The following is a 17791-nucleotide window of genomic DNA, read 5'->3' as shown; positions in this document are numbered from 1 at the left end:
TGTTTGGCTGCTTCTGGAAATCCGCACACCTCTTGTTTGAGTTTGGTGTATTTGTTCAAGACAGAAACACAAAGCAGGTGAAAAATGGAAGCACATGGATGAATGTAAAGGACACCTGTTGTTGAAATCAAGGTTATTATAGTTAACTAACCTGACAAAATAATGAAGAGAGGTGAAAAAACATTTTTGTCATCTGAAATAAAGATAAAAAAAGGCTTTATAAAAAAGAAAAACTAACTTAAACTGTATTTTTAGTTTACAGAACTTAATTAAAATAAAATCACAGAGAAAATGTATTTGGCTTTCATCTTGATCAATCCATATTATACACTGACTCGTTATTTTGGGTGAGTTTTTGTGATCTACGAGAATGGTCGTTCATCTGTTCTCGGCAGATGCATTTTTAATAAATAGTCTGATGTTTTTCAAGGACTGTGGGAGTTTTTTTTACGGCCAAAGATGTTGCTATCAATCCACTTAAAACATATAGGCCTCAAAGTCTATTTAAGTTTTTACTACACAATATTTTCTGTGACATTTTTGAACCCCCAACAACTATTCCATACTACAAAAAAATATCAAAACAAATTCTGAACTCAAAGTAAGATTTAAAAAAGAAAGAAAGAAAAAAACTAATAAAAATCAAACAGAAATCAAAAACACACAATCAAAATGAAATACAAAAAGTAGAGAAAAATCCAAAACAATATCAACCTTGATTCACTAAGCTTTCAAATATCTATTTACAAGGTAATACAGACTTTTTAAAAAATCAAGAGTTCAACATAAACGCTGATCGATAAAAAGAGCAGAATCTTAATCGAATGCAGAAGAGGCTGCAGTTCTTTATAATAAAGCCAAATATCATCCTCCAGTGTGTGACTAAAGATGCAAATTAAATACTTCCTCACCCACTCGAGGTATATGATAAATGTGTCTCCTGGTAAATTGCTGTTGTAGAAATCTACAGCTAAAACCTGCTATTTAATTTCTTCATACCTGCACATCCTCTCCCTGTCTCTCCATGCAGAAGAAAGTGATATATCATCCTTTTTGCAGCCTCCACACAGAGTGGTCATACTCAGAGCTGGAGTTCATACTCCTGGAATAAAAAAATCAGCCTCTTTTCCACCTGCCTGTCAAAAGGCCAGCAGAGGAACTCACCTGTGCAGGAGTAGTCATCGATCCTGATGTAGCCCGTATGACAGATGCACATGAAGGAGCCGGGCGTGTTTACGCACATGGTGTTCTCCCTGCAGTAGTGCTTCCCTTCAGCGCACTCATCAATATCTAAAGCAAAGTGGGACAGAAGGAGAGAGGAGATGTAGAAAAAAAAAAGCTGGGTCAGATGTAGACTGCTGCTACCACATTTTCATACGTTAATGCAAATTCATGTAATCTTTTATTGATGGTTTCTGTGCATTCAAAGGTCAGGGTAAAATGTCGATGATACTAATAGGCCTTGACATAAAAATCTGTACAGTATTTGTAGGCAGGTTAGAGACACGCTCTCATGGAGCTGATCAAAGAATATGTTAAATCAGTATTCTGCAATGATGTTTCCAGCACCGGACTTCAGGTTTAAGCCTCATGACCATTCTTCAAGAGATCTTTGTTCTCCAAGTCTTATTGGCAGAGTAACATCAAAGAGCTATAACATCTTAACCCTGTATCTATAGGAACTATGGGTTTATACTTTTTATAGAAATAAAAAGTGCAGTTTTAATTTCCTTATTACCGCAGCCATGCTGTGGTCTGTTTGGTTATTTTTTTCATGTGTAAATATAGCATTAAATAAATGGAGGGTTACCCCAAGGGGTCTTAAGTTAGGTAGACTTTTATTATGGGGATGATTTTATTTTTTAAAAATTGGTTTAACTTTCAAAATAAAGTTTATTTTCACCAAAATTCTGATCATATTAAATATCTAAGAGCATCATTCTTCTTTAAAACTTCTCTAGGGAATTTTTCATTTGATCTCAACTTTGGCACCCCCAGTGGACAGTATTAAACTTGCAGAGCAGATGGACCTGCCTGATTCAGTTTCTGAAATCCTGCAGATCCATCTTGCCTGGCTCCATTGACCAACAAATTCACTTGGCTAAATTCTAACCGGCCCAATCAGGGGAGAGAGGCGGGAGCTGCGAAAGTGACGAGCAGACTTGACGTCAGCAGACCTTCGTAATTGTCAGTGTTCCTTTGATTCGCCATTATCACAGGTGTTTCTCATGTTCTTGTAGTTGTTAGTCTATTGTTTCTCAGCAGCTGCGTACATAAGCTACGTCATACGGTAGCTTGATGTGGATTGGTCTGTGGTGAGTGTGTCAATCAGAACGGTCACCCAATCGCCAGCTGCTTATTTTTTTGAAGGTCCCGCCTCTGAAAACAAATCCGATGAGCTGCTACCCAGATGGACTAGTGAAATATTTCCGTGGCGGATATATGAAACTGTTCGTCTGGCGTGTCAGGTTAGGACAGTATGGTCTCTCAGCTCTTTGCTCAACCCATCCTTAACACATACAGCAACGTGGTAGGTTTTTTTGTTGTTGCTTGTTTGTCTTATTAACTAAAAAAATGTATTCTGTTTTGTGAAAAGTCAACTGCATTGCCTGCTGTGCATCTTTGTCATGGAAAGTACAAGAAATTGCCCTTTCTGCAGCATGCTGTCAATCACTTTCTCTAACACCCACTCCCCAGCAGCTGCTTCAGGCTTTAATAGAAACACATTCAGTATAAAATATGGATGTAGACTACAAATACCAGTTGGCGTACTGAAGATGTCTCAACCTATGTTTGGGTCAGCTTGACTGTAGCCTCCTTATCTGCAGCTAAAGAGAGCTTACCCATCTGTCAAGTCAGCTATACCCTTAAAACTACAAAACTCAGAACCTAATGAAATCAGAAAAAATGATTTTTTTTAAAGTAAGCTGATGGAGAAATGGGCTATTCTGCCTCTAATGGGCATTTAAAGATCTGCAGTTTTTATCACTCCAGCATCGGCTGTGTGTTTCAAGACAGGGGGCTGTCGCTTTCAAAGGAAAGATCCGTTTTTTTTTAATCTTCTACCACTTATCCTGTTCAGGGTCATGAGTGGCTGGAGCCTATCCTAATTGTTCCAGTTTTGAGAGGCTGGGTACACCCTGGACTAGTCACCACCCGCAGAGATTACACACATACACAGGGAGAACATGCAAACTCCACTCAGAAGGGCCCACCTTGCCCAAACTGGGATTTTAACTGGTGACCTTCTTGCTGTGAGGCAGCAGCACAAACCACACAAGATCAGGCTTACTCATAACTCTTGTGGAAACTTTAGGCACAGTTTATAAATTCTTTTTACACTTGAGTAAAGAAAATATCAAGAATCTCATAAATATTAGAGCAGATTAATCCTTCGAAAGTCATATCTTGGTGTTGTGTCTGTGAAAAGTACATTTTTCCAGACATTAAGCAAAGTCATTGAAAGTACCTCCCATCACGATTCATTGTATAATGCTTCCTCTTCCATGAAAAGCTGAGTGGGAGGTGAGAATTATTGTGGAAGAAAAGTTTCCAGTGACTGTTGGTGTAGGCTTGAATGCATGTGGGAGACAACAACTGTTAGTGTTAAATAACTCTTCCTGTATCCAACAGACCAGACATTTTTCAAGAACTCTGCAGTGGAAAAAAGATGAAAACGGAGAGACGGAGAGAAGTTGTTTATATGATAAATAGCTGCAATTTGTCGACAACATTCTGATGCATACAAATTCTGATCTCCATGCAGTGGACAGAGACATCTTTCACTGATGCTGAGGTTTTTGAAGGTTTCTCCATGCGGTTCAAACTGATGCAATGCATCCTTGTTCAACACAATTATTCTTCTAATGCTAATTAGAGTAAATTTAAGTCTTTTTTGATACAGGTAAGACATGGTTTCTGCAGATACATATAACTTTATAAGGATATCGTAAAGTTCATCGTTTTTTTAGAGTATTTTGTTCAGGCTTTGGGAGCTTTGTTGCCATGATAACGATAACAAACGAAGAGAAAATGTTTTTTGAATTTATCATGAGAGAGCAAGCTTGAGTAAAAAGCAGATATCTCTGCAGTACTGTTTTAGCTTCTCCACTAATATCACACTCTGGCCTCTTTTCAATGTCCCCGCCATCCAACAGAAACCCACTTGTGTTGTTTGTCCCAGTTGGTTCTCGCTGCAAGAAAGTTTCTACAAGCTTCTCTGCAGCTGGTGGTAAAGGGCTATTTGTCTTCATCAGAGTGAGACAGAGGTCGAAAAGCAGAGGGTCTTTACGAAGTGAGCACTGAAGCACTTAAGGTTGCACCACTCAATTCTGAATCTATTCAAAGCAAAACACTCCAAGCAGTGGGCTGACTGCTTTTCGCCACCCTACTGATACTGGTCATTCAGGTCAGCTGTGTGCTTGTGCATCCTTCAGGCTATATGTGCTGAAACTATGGAGTCATACTGATGTAAGAAACTCTGTAGCTTTTGTCAATTCATTGATTAAACCTCACTAGCTTTGAATCAAAGTCTGCTCTGAGTTACATGAGGTGTAACATACATACAAAGATGCTGCAGGAGCCGCTTTTTCAACAGTGCTGTCAGTCATTTATGGCTTAACATCAAATAACATAAAAAGTGATTATTCACTAATTGAAAACTTGTTTTTTCATCAAAAGTGCATGTCTTAGAACCTATTTTAAAGCTTGTCAGCAGGGGGAGCTCTAAAAGTCCTGGCTTAACTTGTTCTGTCCATTGTTTCATACAGTCCATGGCAGGGGACAGCTCACGAGCTACTAGTAGCTTGCACACCCCTAATAAGTCGCTCACTAAGCAAATGTAGAAAAAAAAAAAGAATAAGGGAGAAAATAAAAAGAATCGATGAAAACTCTATCGACTTACTACATCACCACATCTATCCAACATCCCTTCCCCCACTCCACAAAGTATATCAGCCAATCACGTTTGTACAACTCCATTACCAGTAGCCAGTGACTATTGCTTTCGAACACAATATGAATGGAGTTGTTGTTATAATTTGGGTTTTACTATAATGTTACTAAAGCTAGTGACTATTTGTAGATAAACAATGAATGAAACAGGACAATCGAGGAAAAATATAACAAAACATAAAACAAACAAATAACAAGGCCATGGTCGACAGCATGTCATGTCAAACATCTCATTACAGCAGGGGTCTCAAATTCACAGCCAACAAAACCATTACATTTGGTTGTCACTTGATATCAATTTAAAGTGAGATTTGTCTCGCCACGCTTATGGTTTGGTCGACTGTTGGGACCAAGGAAGAAACACCCGATGTCCAAGTTGATCCTAAATGCAGAATAATCACAGCATGAACACACACAGGGGGGAAACAAAAACTATTTGGCTGCTAACATCCTCAAAATGTTGGTTAAGTAAGATGTTTCTTTCAATGGACAAAAGGAAGGTCGATGTCAGGCACAGAGTGTTTCAGGAGAAGTGTGAGAATAACCTCTCGCAGCACTATTCAACTAACCATGTGGAGTAGTATGCAAAGTACCAGGGAGACGAGCAGACACAACAAGCTTCACAGCTAAAGAAAAAGCTGTCAATGCAACCAAAAATACTTAAGAGAGCAAGAAAGGAGACAAATCAAAGAACAGGTCCAGACTTAGTGATGCCAATCTTTAAGCCATACTGAGGGCTTCAACAGCCAATCCCATCAGAGCAAATGTGACCCAACTGTCTGAGAAGAAGAAGCACTCTCAGGTGTTTAGAAATAAAGATTCTTCAAAAGAAAAGCCGAACATGACAGTAAAATAGTTCATGTTGAAAAGAACAGCTGTTTGAACAGTTGAACGATTTTTTTCTCTCTTTTGTGGAAAACCTGATTTACCCCCCCCCCCCCCTTGAGACTGGATGCTCAGCAGCCCTTGGGTAAAGTGAGTTTGAGACCCCTGCTTTAACATTAAGCCTATAATAAGGTGCTAAATATGTAGTAGCTCTCAACCTAAAAAAGGTTAGAGAGCCCTGGTCTATGGCATAGCCCAAGGGTTCCCATACTTATGTCTAAGGGAAGTATATCTGTTAATAGTTCCATAAAAGACTGGTAAAGTCTATATCACAATTTTAGTTTATCTCAGAGCAGACTCCCTCCCTGAGATCCCTGGCTCCTCTGCTGGGGGTGGAGTTCCCCTGATGGTCTAGCCAAATGAAACTGATGGTTAGATTTGAGTTTCTGGCAGTGATTCACATATTCACAGCATGCTAATGTTAATGTTACTTTGCTAATGTTACTTTGTTTTCCAGCTCTCATTTATGTCACCAAAACTTGGTCAGTGAAGCGTTAAGAATCTGAATTGTAATAGTCTTTTAGATGTCCCTCTCACTCCCATGATTCCATATTTAGATCTATATTAGCAGTTGCCTTGGCAACTGCTATTCCTGGTTTCCAAACTGCATGCCAAACCGTCAGACAGAAGATACACAACACTGCCAGGGTAAACAAAATAATCTTGATAATGTGATGCAACCAAGTGCAATACCATGCAAATACAAGCTGGAGCAAACAAACTTCTTAATGTTCTGCGAGGCCTTGCTCATGTGGATAGTACGGGTCAAATGTGGATACTTTTTTTAAAAGATGAGCCTCATAGACCTTGACATAACCAATTTATTATTCATTCATTATATTCATTGTCTTTAGGAGTGCAGGAGGATGTTCACCCTTGGATGTGTTCTAAGCCAGGTGCTTTGAGGAGAGCACTTGAAAATGAATTTCAATAGATTTGCATTGGCATTCACTCTGGCTGCATGTCCTTGGGTAGAACACCGCCCACCAAACCTAACTAAGAGCTCAGCACTTGCCTGCAACTGTGGCTTTCACATTTCCTTGGTCTCCTCTCCTTTCACACTTTCATCAATACTCGCTGCCTGCAGCTATTCAAAAGTGTCACGGATAAATGAAGCACAGACAATTGCCGATCTGCTATGAAAGTACACGTGTCCTTCCCTAAATGAATGGAGGCTTATTAAACCTTGTGACCAGCTTTAAGAGAAACAGAGATGCGGAGAGAAAATGGGAAGCAGAGGGAACAGCTGACAGCAGAACGGGTAGGAAGAAGAGAAGAATTACGTTATAGTAAAAGACAGAGTCACGACTGGCTGTAGAGGTACAGAGAAAAAGAGGAATGAGACAGCCAAGGGAGGGAAAATGAGAAAGTGAATTGAGAGAGATAGGGAGGGAAGGCATAAGGAGGTGGAGAGAAAAGGGGGCAGGTGAAGAAGTGGATTAAACAGAGAAAAATGTGGCACGTGAAATAGCCAGTGTGAGGAAAAAAGTGCTGAATAGTGTGAGTGGACAATTGAGATAGGAAGAGAAAGCGATTAAGATGGCCGAGGAGCAGAAGGGGAGAGAAAGCAACGAGAGGTATTAACAGCCACTCAGGAGACAGAAAGTAAGAGAACAAATTCACTACAATCACAACAGTAACCTTGAGCGGAGGTCTTCGATGGCAGCTTTCCTGCTTTGTGATAGGCTGTCTAAAGAGCAGCTTTGATTTAGAGCCTATTAACTGTAGGACACCATCCATCTTGCACCCGGTGACAGCAGTTACGTTTGCTAAAACAATATGTTAGGAGGTGAGATGATGAGGGGCAGCGCACCAACGCATGCCGGAGAGTGACCATCTTCATCTCCATTAACACACTCCATTTTCTTGATTGGCCTGTCACAAGCACACACGTGATGCGCCAAGAAAGGAGCCCAGCCAAGATTCACTAGCGGCTTTTATCCCTGGGTGGAAAGCTTGGGGTCAATCTTTTTCCACGCCGCTATGGATGACTAAAAAACGTCTGCCTCATATCTGTTCACCTTTGTTCATTGCAGCATCACGGCTGAATCAATCAACGTCATATCCGAGGATGGGGGAAAGCTTGTGTTATCAGGGGGGAGGAAATATGTCCTTGATTTGTATAAAGAGGAATGGTATTTGTCTCCTGCTGTAAGACACAAATTACAACCAGCTTCACTGGCTGTAGCATGAGGAGCTGTATGAAATCAGACCTCCTATGTTCAAATACGAAAGGATTCAAAATAATAATGTCAGCTTTATTTTTTCACACAATATCTTGATTGCAGTTCTGTCTTCAGACTTCTTGCCTTTTCATTATTTGAGTCATTTTAAAGAATTGAATCACTAAATATTGGCCTGAACAATCAATAAAACACTACCTCTGGTCTCTGTTTTGTGGAACCTCAGAGTGGAATTTATGTTTTCTTATAATTTTTAAAGGGAATATAAAGGAAACTTAAAAAGTTGACATTGCAGAGAAATGTAGTTGTGTATCAAGAGTAGGGATAGGTTTTGGTAAGTTTTCATTGATACCAGTGCTCTCAACAATCCCACTTATTGATTTGAATCTTCATTGACTCCTCCTGTGAATTTTCTGTGTACGAAAGATAGGCATGGGACCCATAAGGCTTCCTTGAGGGAACACCTTACTGTAAGTGTCAAAGTCACCAAGATCAAGAATTAAGCATATTGTGATAGTCACGCAACACTTTAGTCCTACTTTAACGTTATACTTCCTTTCATCAGACTGTCTGCTACAATTTGGTGTTAGTTGCAGGTTTGTACAAAAATTTGTTACCTGACAGAGTTGAAAATTATGATGACCCAGTACATATTTCATTTCCTGGATTTTAATATCCAGAATATTGTCAGGATCTGGATTGTTCTTTTACATCTGTCAGAAATTGTCATGATCTTGTCTTGTATTGTTTTGAAAAGCAATTCAACCATTTATCATGGAGTTACATACAAATATGGTGAAAACAGCCCTATCTCACAATGATAAAGAATCCTTTAAAAAAATTGTGGATCCAGACGGTGATCCAGATCAGCTCCAAAATTTAATCACTTCTTCCTTATCCCATTTTGAATATTTCCTGAAAATTTCATGAAGATCTGTTTGTACTTTTTGAGTAATGTTGTTCACTGACAAACAAACTGCCAAAAACATAACCTCCTTGGTGGAGGTAACTATTTCTCCTGTTATATGGTTATCAATTTTGAATGTCTTAGGATACAATCATGTCTTGATACCAGGCAGCACAAATGCGCTAGAACAAAATAAAGAGCAACATAGTGTTTCAAAGAAGCTAGTTGTACAGAACTGCTTTCAACAGTCTGGGCCTCAATGAACGAATACTGTTGACTCAAATCAAAGCCAAAAAAAACAAAACAAAAAAAAAGCAGCCCATAAAAAGTTCAGTTACAAAAAAATGTAATCAAAAAACTACATGTGCAATCATCCAAGTGTCAAATAGTTTGAGGCCAAAACTCTTTTGACATTTTAAGTAGTCCCTCCAATGCTCATCAGAGTCACTCTCAACTATGTAAACAGGGACTAGTGGCTTATCCCTCTCTGCTTGCAGAGCATATAGTTTTCTAATAGAGAGCGTCCTGTCTATCTGTGTTTCATACTGCAGAACGCTGAGGTCTGGGAGTAAGCAGATAACACTGGTGTTGCCTTTGGATGTCCCGCAATGACACCCGAATCTGTGCCTTTCCACCAGCGGCCTCTCTCCCTCTCTTATCACTCTGCTCTTCTTTCTTTTCATCATCAATCCATCCATCCATCCCTTCCCCAACCAGCTTACATACTCAGACAGATGGTTTTCAACGCATGGCAGAGGGACAAAGCTGGCTGAAACACTGTCTGATATTCCAGTCAGCAGCTCCCTCATGACCAGATATATAGCTGTAAGAGGAGAGAGCAGAGAGACAAAAAGCTGCCCCTGTGGATGAATGATGTCCAACAAGCAATAATCTCCACTGCTGGCCTTCTCGTCCTCATGGGAAGAAAGTGCCAGAGGGCTTCTTTTGGTTTATGGAAGTGTAACTGGATCAAATACTAATACAAAGAAAGCTGTTGGGATGTAGAAGAAAAGCTGTTGTTTGGAGAGATATCAGATAATTTATCTTTTACATATCTGTTCAAATATTGAGTCCTCAAACTAGTGTTGTGTAAAATGAAATAATCTTGGTGAACAGTTCAACAAAACACATTCTCTTGAAGGGAAAATTAAAGATTTCAGATACCACTTCACCACAGGCTGTGAGCACTAAAAAAGGCAGATTTTTCTTTTGTATATTCTAAGTTTCCTGTGGTGGTTGTGACATTATTTTTCCCTAATGTCTGCTGCACAGAGTTTCCTCGTCTCTTTGTGTGCCTACATGAGTTTGTGTGTTTGTGAACACATCTGGTAAAACTCTGCCATGTGCAATACAGTGAGCAGAAAAGAATTGTGAACCCAAAACCATGAGGCAGAAATTACATCCCATCATGCAAATAAGATGAAGACAAGGCTATTTGGTCTGTTGGATAAAAGGTAGTTGTAAAAGCAAATTTACCCTCAAACCTCATATTCTTTCTTTCAGGAGAAAACCAGAGTCTTACAGCGAGAGAAGAGTGGATTGTTTTTAAATTACTTTCCTCTTCATTGTTGAAAGCAAAATGCGTTTCCTTGAAATGCAACCAAGCAGCTCATCATTTGTTTTTTGAACCATTACCGAAACATTAGGCAAAGATTTATTGGAAAAAAAAAAACTGCAACTGATAAAATTGGACAATCACTCCTACATGAAGTGACACAAAGAGACCCAGAACACAAAAAAGGCAAAACGTCACTGTCAATTTTGGCAGAAGTAGGAGCCAATTAAGATGACTGAGTGCTAAGAATCCCATTAAGAGTCAGCAAGAGTGAAAATCTGCACTCTAAAAGCACAGACATTGTCTAAATACCAGACAGACAGACACACACATACACACACTGTGATCCATCACTGTAAACACTTAGAAGTCTTTGAGCTAATGCTAACAATGCGTCTCACAAGAACAAGGCAGAAAAAGAAAGGAGTAAAGATGTATCTGTGTTCAATTCCATCCACATGAAATTTCTTGAAGAAACACTCATTGATTCTCCACAAATATCTATCAGGCCATGAATGACTACATCAAGCATGTGTGGGAGTCTAAAAAGTCTAATTTAAAGTGGCTGTGAGGAGTTCCAAAGTGATCTTGAAAAAGTCTCCCTTCTAAATGCGTATCGTAATCCACAGGTTAAAATGAGATTATCAGCGCCAATATAAGTTATTTCAAAATGCTACTTTGTGGCTTCCTGATTGGGTCAAGCAGGACTGAATTGATTTACTGCATGTCTAAGTCTCTATGACAACACCACGCTAGCTGACGTTAAAAAGTGAGAAAAGAGATCTGTGTTTTTCTCTGCTTGAAAACAATTTCTTGGATTAATGTCCTAATGATGGTGGACACAGAAGCCTAACTGTCAGACATAAAAAGGACAGAAGAGCAGAAGAAAGCTAAATGGGAGAGTGATACAGCCCAAGCTAAAGGCTAAAAGGGCTAAGTTGTAAGTGATAATTTTCATTCCAACCCACATGCAACAGTTACTCTGCAGTGGTCTGTTCAAACTTTATAGCCCTGCCAGCGCTGGTCATGTCTGTTGTAATGTTAAACATTACCAACACGTCTCACAGCACTGGGCTGTCAGTTGCATTATGTATGGACGGCTACTAAACTACTGGACCAACTGACAGTTTGCTTGTTGTCACGTTAGCCTACAGATACGTTGTACCACCAGGTTGCTAGCAGCTCTACATTTAGCCGGCTACTGATCTAGGGTACAAACTTGCAACTTTTCTTGTTCTCATGTTTGAAACAACAGCTCTACATAACTGTACTGATAAATACCTTACCTCAATGTGTGGTATCCAGTAAAAAAAATTGTCGTGGGCAAAGAAAATTTGTTCCTAAACAAACACACGCCTGGTTAAAAGTCACATTTTTACGACAGTGTGCATGAGACTCCGGGGCAGAAGGTGGTGAGGCAATGCAATCGAATAGATCCTCCTCACAGCATCTTTAACATGCACTTAACACGCTTTGATTTGGCATGGCGTAAATGAAGCTCTCCTCATCTCGTAGACAAAGCTTCCTTGTTTACATGCTGCAGCGTGAATGGGGTTTTGCTCTCCATCACGACTCTCATTAATCTGGAAGAGATTTTTTGTACTGCGCGTAAATCGATGCGGCATCATCATCAATCACTTGTCATTCTGTCATTGACTGCAGCCTGCAGGCCAGAGGTCTAAACACTAAGAAACATGGAGAGTAATCAGCTTTCAGAGCTCTATGGCATGCTGATCATTAGTGTTATTAATACCTTTGATCATACTTGTTACAGAACATTTATTTAAAGGCAACCTCGCAAAGTGGTTTGATGTAATCTTTCATTGATTTTCTGGATCAGTTATTGACATGGAGCAAGAATATAACTCAGTGAGGGGGCTCAGATTAGGTCTACCATGAAGTAAGGCCTTAAGCACTCATCACAGGTTTGAATCCATTCTGCTATATCCACTGTCCTGTCCTCTAAAGACATTCAAAGCCTGACAATATAACCTATACAGAAAATGGGGGACTTGTAATGACTTTGAGGTTGTCTGCCTGTTTTTCTGGCTGGCAGCTGTTTTCAGCAAGAAATCTTAAACAACCATTTGCACACTAACTTCTCAACACCAGCAACAAACAAGGTTCGAGACTAGCTATGCAGGATCCATCAAGACAAGAGAGAAGTAAAGAGCAAAACATTTACAAAAGTAAGAGAAACTGTAGTTTTTTTGATCAGGTATCCAGAAATGCATTTCATACTGTGTAGAAATTGGTATTGATGTTTTGTTTTGTTTTGGATCAATTCAATGAATTAAGTATGCTCTCACCTGGAGAGATTTCTCCCATGTGGCATTTGGAGGATATCAGTTCAGCAGCATTCACAAACTGTTATTCACAGTGAAGGTGTCTGTCTGGAAGCGTCTGGGATTGTCTGTTTTTGGTGACATTTCCACAGGGTCACAGAGGTCAGGTGTGCATAAACACACAGACCCAGTCAGTCACTGTGTATATGCGTGTGATTTATCTGTTGGTGTGAGTGTGTGTGTGGGGGTCAAGACCCCAGCAGGTGGGAAACCCAGAGGCTCGGGGCTCATCCATGAAGTGATTGGGTTTTGGAGCGGGCCGTGCTCTTCAGTCAGCGCCAATTAGCCCGCTGCCACCTTGTGACATTCAAAAGACAGCAGTAGCAATTGGATCGGTCTGTTGTAACACTATGCTTGCACAAACACACACAAACAAAGCACACAGGGCTTGAAATTGTTCAAACCCACATCTGTATCCGCCCTAGCTGGGTATTTATAGAGGAATGGTCCTGTTAGACTCAAAATAACCATAAACCATAAGTCCCCTCATCCATACACCAATACATAGTAAGCAGTCTTTAACTGGAGTTTCAGCCACTACTGGGCATGAGTGGATGAGCTACAGCTCAGACACAGTACATGGCCTACATTTCAGGCCTACAGGGCTAAAAATTACATGACATTTAGCAATACATGGATCTGATCCTGGTGTATACTACATCATCTGCAGAGGGGGGTCAGTGCATTTGTGCTATGTAGTGCTGAAACAGCATGAAGGATGATAACTTTGCCACTCAGCAGTCTAGAGGTATTTCACACTTAGTTCACCAACAACTCAGATGTGAACTTACAATATGTGCAATTTTACTTCTTTACCTGTCCTCTGCTAAGGTTTACAGTTGAACTGTAATTCCTGTTGATATTCGAGATCTACCCACCACAGATTTACATGTTTATAATCCCATAAAATAATTATACAGTCAGTTCGAGATATTTTTAATTTCATTTTGTTCAACAAAGTTAGAAGAGACAAAAGTTGCCAAAATAAAGTCAGCAGTCTCATCCTCGTAGTGGAAGAGCTAAAGGAATAGAGAACGTTGGATTAATTGGACTGATTGGTAGCAGCATAGCCAAATGCAGTATAACAATTTTTAGTCAACTGAACACACACATTCCTAGTCTTCGACTTTTTGTTTGTTGTTATCATGTGCTTATATGCTAATGTGTTTTTTTTTTAAATCTGGGGCATAATCTTGAATATACCTTTTTTCCCTCTCATCTCTCAATGTTTTAATTTCATATCTATTATAATGAGGTGCTGGGCACGCTAGCAGCTCCAAGGTTCTTCCACTTCCTGCACTCTTATGTCACTGTGTGTTCCTATATGTTTTGGATGAGATGTAACTGAAATGTAATTTCCCCTTGGGGAATCAATAAAATATTTCTGATTCTAATTCTGATTCTCATTCTATCAAAGACTAACTCAAAAATCAGGTGTGTATTCATCTGTAGCTGAAAATAGTCCTGAAGAGAGCACATTTGGTTAAAGCATGTGCAGTATTATCTTGAAACTTAACTGCTCACATTTTCAGGCAACTACAGAGAAAACCAACAAAACTTTCTTCTTTGTTTTTTTGTTTTTTTTTCCAGACAAATCTTTGGAAAGGCTTAAAGGCTGATTATCCATTATTTAGTCCTTATTGGATTTAAAGCCATTTTACCAATATAAGCGTACAAGTTTGGGCTTACACTATAAAGTGATAACTCCATGTCAACTGTTAAGAGTTCAACACAGTTGGTGCATTTAATGACTCACCACTTTTATCAGTTAAAATTGCAAAAGGTAGAAGTCAAAATTCAATGTTACGCTATTAACAAAGTTTACAATGGGCACTGGCTCTTAAAGATCACCACAGTTTAGTTTACAACAAGCCTGTGCTCAGGACAGAAATAAATTGTAGCCTCTTTTAGCCACTTGCAAGCCACTGCCTTCTTTCAAACTCATTTTACAAATCGACTCCAGTATCTCCTTACAGAAACTACTAAACAATATCTTTAGTTCCTAGTATAACTTTGGCTACAAACATTTTGAATTACAAGTAGCAAGAAAGAACTCAGAGGAGCAAAAATGGCAGCTCATACCCAGGTTTTAGGACTCATCAATGATTATTTATCACACATGAACCAACTGTTTTACAGTTTATGAAGTTGCCTGAATACTTTTAAAACCAGCGAACACAACCTCTGAATATGTCTAGATGTGGTTCAAACAAATACTTTGTCAAGTAATGAGCAAGGTCTCTGATGAACTTAAGAGTTGGTAACACAAGACTTCCAAGGACACATCAAAGTAATGTCCGGCAGCTGCTTCATCACTTTCTAATTCCTCTTTCTTTCCAGACTATCATTTTGCATTTCATGATTCTCCATAGAAATGTTACAAAAATCAGCCAAGCCGTCCTTCTTTTGGAGCAATTTTGACAGAGAATTTCTAAAGTGGGGCATTTGAAAAGCAGACAACAATAGAGCATGTCTCTCTGCCTGGAGTCCTCTAAACTGCTGCACTGAATAATGGTGTTATCCCAACACGTTGAACTATACTGATTGTTCAATTTAGAGACAATCACACAGTCTGTCACTTCTCCCCTGCTCGCCCCTCTGTCTAATTCTGTCCTAAACACACGCATGCATGAGGAAAAACAGGGCCTTCAATCTGACTGCAGCATGAGGAGAAAATGAGCTCAAACACATACACACCTTCATACAACTACACACAGTTACACAAAGGCAGGGCTTGTATCCCCCTGAGTCCTCCCTACTGCTTCTATGAAAAATTTACACTGAAGTGATCTCATCGGCTATTTCGAGCCCATTTCTGACCTAGCATTGCTTTAAAGAGCTAGTCCCTGTCTCTGCTTTCTGTGATGTTTGTCTTCACAAGAACCCCAAAAATGTTGTTTGTGTGTGGATGAGTGTGTACAGAAAAAGCTATGTTTGTGTGCATCTCCATATCTTTCTGTTTTGTGATCCCCCTGTTGTGTGCAATCCACAAAATTGCCTCTAAGTTGGACCTCCCATCTCGGTGTATTGAAACTCATCTGGAATGAAAGGAAGCAATTTCCTTCATCTTCCTGCACATCTTCTCACGGCTCCTAAAATAGTGGACCTATTACATGAGAAAAAACATTCTCACAGCCATCCTAAATATTCTGGCAAAATAGTTTTGATTTTTCGCACCCACACATACACACACGCACTCACATACAACCATATAGTAAGTGAGTTACAAAGGCACACACACAAAATCATTTGCTTTTCAGAAAACTCCATCAGCAAACTGAGTCAATTTCATGTTTCTCTGTGCGGTCTCTGATGCAAACACTGGCACTCTAAACACTGACATCCAATTTCGCTGTGAGAGTCGGGCTGCTCTTGAGATGAATAGTGTGGCTCTGAAGTGTTGATGCTGGGGACACAAGTCGGTCTACTTGTTCCTAGTTTCAAATGGGTAATGGGATGGCTTGTTTCATGTTTATCTCTACAACTTTGAAGGGCTGAAAATGTTTGGGGAGCTTGGCTATAATACACAAATTACAGCGATCACACGAGAGTGAACCAACTGAAGAGCAACCAAGATGCAAAAGAGGACGAAAATATTTTGTGGTTACTTTCAGGATATTTCAGGAAAGAAAACAAGCATATCTGAGCAAAAATCCTACCAACACTATAGAATCATTCTGTTTAATATTTACTTCAAGCTTCAATTTGGTTTATGTTCAAATGCTATCTAAAGAGTGACTTTCTATTTTAACAACTGACGTATGTCTGGGGCTAACGCAGGTCTGAATAAACTGTAGTTGAGAAGAAGCTCTCAAGTGGGTCAAAACTGCACCTTTCATTTTTTAAGCCAATGGGGGCAGTACAAAAGTTGTAGAGTAAGATTTATGACATATCAGCACCAGAAAAGTTGACATTAAGGCAAGGTACAGCAGACCCTGCAAGAACCGACAAGAGTTATAAATGAGGTATTCAGCTTTCCCATGTCTTAAACATGGATATGAAGTAACAATGCCAGATGTTTAGTAGCATATTCATAAGTTGTAGAAATCACAGAAGTTAAATGTAAACTGCTCAAAAAAGGTCTGTTGTAAAAACAGAAAGAGATCTTCAAGAGATCTTCACAAGACTTGAAACCATGAGGTCATCCCATGAGGGTCAGGTCACCTAACTAGTCCATGACATGTTGTAGAGACGGACCTCAAACACCAAGGTCTGCCCATGGCGCTGCCGCTGACAGGCCTCAGGGCAGCTGACCATTTTGGAGGAGAATATTTGAGGGAGTCTTAAAGAGACAGCAGCTACAAGGTGTTTCAGGCAGAGGCTGAAATAAAGGTTCACTATAACACAAGTGTGACAAAATGGTGAATTTTTTGAGCTGTAAATCATGTAAAGCTAATATGGAGGTAACGGGGGTAGTTTATAGCTGAGAAAAAAGCACAATACCCCCTCTTTAATTTTATTTTTATTTTTTTGATATCTTTCCTCACACTGGATAAAAGTTGGTGAGGTCTTCACTTCACTTTCACTACTCTGTTTTGGTCCCCACCAACTTCTGTGGGGAATGATATGTGTTAGAACTGTACTTAAAAGGCAGAACAGGTTCAGTGCCTTGCCCAAGGACACTTCAGCATGACAAACACTGAATCCTTAAATTATTTGTAAACAAACTTGCCTTGTTTGTTTTGTTTTTGTAGTCCATCAGTGTTCTCAATAGGGATGGGTGCCTTTCACATTTGAAATGATACGGTACCAGCCCGGTACCTGGCAATCAGTATCAGTATTTATTTTATTTTTGTTTATGTGGTAAAAAATATCAGTTTGTTGAATAAAAATCTTTTTTTTTTCAATTTAACATATTTGTTCTTCACTATATAACGTATAATGCTGTGTTCATGTCCAGCATGGAAAATCGCCTACTCTTCCACTCCCTCACAGTGACAAGGATGCATTTAGGTACTTAAAC

The 17791-nt window shown here is 39.5% G+C and overlaps 1 protein-coding gene across 2 annotated transcripts in view; it reads right to left on the bottom strand.

The window, feature by feature from the left end:
• Positions 1-17791, bottom strand: part of nell2a (neural EGFL like 2a) — a 99214-nt gene that overhangs the window by 43922 nt on the left and 37501 nt on the right. For both annotated transcript variants that reach the window (XR_012598895.1, XM_074677799.1), the window contains exon 13: positions 1165-1290. Coding sequence is in view for 1 of the 2 variants with exons in the window: in XM_074677799.1 (XP_074533900.1) it covers positions 1165-1290 (126 nt within the window). In the remaining variant the exon portion in view is untranslated. The remainder of the gene's footprint in view (positions 1-1164; positions 1291-17791) is intronic.

The sequence above is a fragment of the Halichoeres trimaculatus genome, unplaced genomic scaffold (assembly GCF_033239565.1).
Source record: "Halichoeres trimaculatus isolate MK-OKI-2021-1 unplaced genomic scaffold, fHalTri1.1 fHalTri1_scaffold_10, whole genome shotgun sequence".
Taxonomy (NCBI): Eukaryota; Metazoa; Chordata; class Actinopteri; order Labriformes; family Labridae; genus Halichoeres; species Halichoeres trimaculatus.
This window is presented reverse-complemented; position numbering and strand designations above follow the sequence as displayed.